Consider the following 2,563-nt stretch of genomic DNA (forward strand, 5'->3'; position numbering starts at 1 on the left):
GCAGACTAAAGGCACACCTCCTTAAAATATTGGTTCAAAAAAATTAATGGTGTCCAAACCAGTTAAAATGGCTGAGAAAGCCACTAAAGGGACATTCTGAGCTTCCGATTGGTTGTTCATGTCATTTATACAAGTAAGTGTATTTGAGGGAGAGTGTCCAAAAATGGAAAGAGATGGGCAGGGTGCCAGTGTGTTTGATTTATTTCATGAACATAGAACAATAAATAAAGAAGTAAAGCAAACAATTATCTCTTCTAGTTACGACCTTTGAACTCGGTTGCTGCTTCGTAGGTTGCTAAGCCTTTAAAAATTGTGCATGTGGAGGATATGAACAACATTTTTTTAGGTTTCATATATACATTTGAATAATCAAATAGAAAAGATAAGACGTTCTTATTTTAAATTATCGCCTGTGAATATCAGAAATTTGAGTTTCTAATTCGTACGCAACTATAGACTTAATATTTTGACTTCACAAACATCTAATTTGAACCAGTGCTGCATTCAACATTCCACGTGACACAACAAAAATGATGTTTATCTGTATTTTTAATATTTACATTTGAATTACGAAATTGAGTAATGTATAGTACTAAAATTTGAATTATAATCTATGGTGTGATACAAAACTTATTGACAAAAAATTCATGAAATAGTAGTTCAATAAAATTTTAAATACGAGTCAACAAACGAGATGACATGTGATCGTCACATTATAACGCCCCCATAGCTGAAAGGGCGAGCATGTTTGGTGGGACAGGGATTCAAACTCGCGACCCGCAGATTGCAAGTCGAGCGCCCTAACTACCTGGCCATGCCATGCCCAAATACCTTGAGTCATACTTCATGATCATAACTGAATGTTATGACCCACCTTTAATAACAACCCTTTGCTTTCTTCCATCCAGCCAATTTTTATCCAGTGACCCACCTACAGAGATTTTCGTTTAGTGAAACAATTTAGACGATCCGATAAAATTTTAAACTTTCTTAAATGACTTGAAAAAGCATCTTTAATCAGACTTTCAAAAACTTTACCCACTACTGATGTAAAACTAGTAGGCATATAATTCCTGAGACAATTTTTGTGTCTCCCTTGAAAAGAGGAGTAATGTTAGCCAATTTCAAGTCTTCCTGTAATTTAAATATTACAAATATAGTTTTCAATAATACTTACTAAAAAGTATGAATTATATATAAATATTGCCACGGTTTATATCTCTAACTTAAGGAGAGGCCGCTTTCCTTGTTAAGATGGCTGAATATACTGCTGCTGAGAACGAGACTAAAGATTTTTGTGAACAAGGAAGTAAATGTCAGCCTGTTGAGTTAGGTTTTATCGAACAATCGGAATCATCGTATTTAACTAGTCGATTTTTTCCTAGTAAAATTGGAGGAAAACCAGCATGGTTAAGTATGACTGATATTCCCTCATCTTCGATGTTGAGATGTAACGTATGCAATGAACCATCTGTATTTTTACAGCAGGTATACGCTCCAGTGAATGGAAAAGAAACTACATTTCACCGTACAATATTTATATTCTTTTGCAAAAGCCCGAAATGTTGTTCGAAAAACAGCAATCTGAATTTCAAGGTATTTCGTTGCCAACTTCCTCGTAAAAACAAATTCTATGATTATAATCCACCAAATGAAACAAACGAAAATGTGGAGAAGTGGTCTGTGGACAAATTTCAGATTGTTTGTGATGTTTGTGGCTGTTTAGGAGACAAACGATGTGGACGTTGTCATAAGAAGAATTACTGTAGTAAAGAACATCAAGTTCTTGATTGGAAATCTGGACATAGAGAAAATTGTGGTTTGCAAGAAAGTCAGTCTGCTAAATTAAGTTATAAATATAAGCTTAACTGTTTTTATATGCTTATTTATTTATGTTATGTGGTAAAAAATTAGTAGCATAAGATCTTATTAATTAGTTTTTTCTTGAAGAACAGGTTTATTTCTACCATTTGCAGTAAAGACGTAATCATGTCCTGTACTGTAGGATTGAAGCTCTAGAATACCAATTACATTACAATTAAGAACAGAGCTACAGCCTTTATAAATCATTGTTTATGTATAACTAGCTGAGTTACCCAGCATTGCATGGTGAAAATTTAGATTTGAAATGTATAGATCAGTATTTTTTCAACAAATAATTCAGTAAGTAGACAAAAGCTGTGATGCAAGAAATAAAAGAGCATTTAATCAAACAAAGCTTTATTTGAAATTAGATCGTGTTTGAGCTTGTCATGTTGCTCCTCTGTTTCTTGCTCTCTGTAAGTTATCTGTCTTAATTTTTGTGCTTGAACTCTGGCTTTGTGCTGTTCAATAGTTTCTTGCTGTATTTTGAGTAGCCTGCCTTTCAGCTTGAGCTCAAAGTCTAACTTTACGTTGTTCCAAAGTTCTCTTCCTGTATTTGAGCAGCCTGTCTTGCAGCTTGTGCTTGAAGTCTTTGATTGCGTTCTTCTTCTGTTTCAGCTGCTCTTTGTGCTTGCATTCTTTCAGCGTCTGAAGACTTTCCATAGAAAGGGCGTTTCTTGGGTGGCACAATCACCTGTAT

The 2,563-nt window shown here is 34.4% G+C and overlaps 1 protein-coding gene across 1 annotated transcript in view; it reads left to right on the forward strand.

The window, feature by feature from the left end:
- The first annotated feature begins 1,223 nt into the window (after window positions 1–1,223).
- The window catches only part of LOC106474899 (programmed cell death protein 2-like), a 17,287-nt gene continuing 15,947 nt past the window's right edge, over window positions 1,224–2,563 (forward strand). Inside the window, exon 1 of the mRNA XM_013935594.2 lies at window positions 1,224–1,831. Within this exon, the coding sequence (XP_013791048.2) occupies window positions 1,255–1,831 (577 nt within the window). The 5' untranslated portion in view covers window positions 1,224–1,254. The remainder of the gene's footprint in view (window positions 1,832–2,563) is intronic.

This window comes from Limulus polyphemus, unplaced genomic scaffold, assembly GCF_000517525.1.
Source record: "Limulus polyphemus unplaced genomic scaffold, Limulus_polyphemus-2.1.2 Scaffold7830, whole genome shotgun sequence".
NCBI lineage: Eukaryota > Metazoa > Arthropoda > Merostomata > Xiphosura > Limulidae > Limulus > Limulus polyphemus.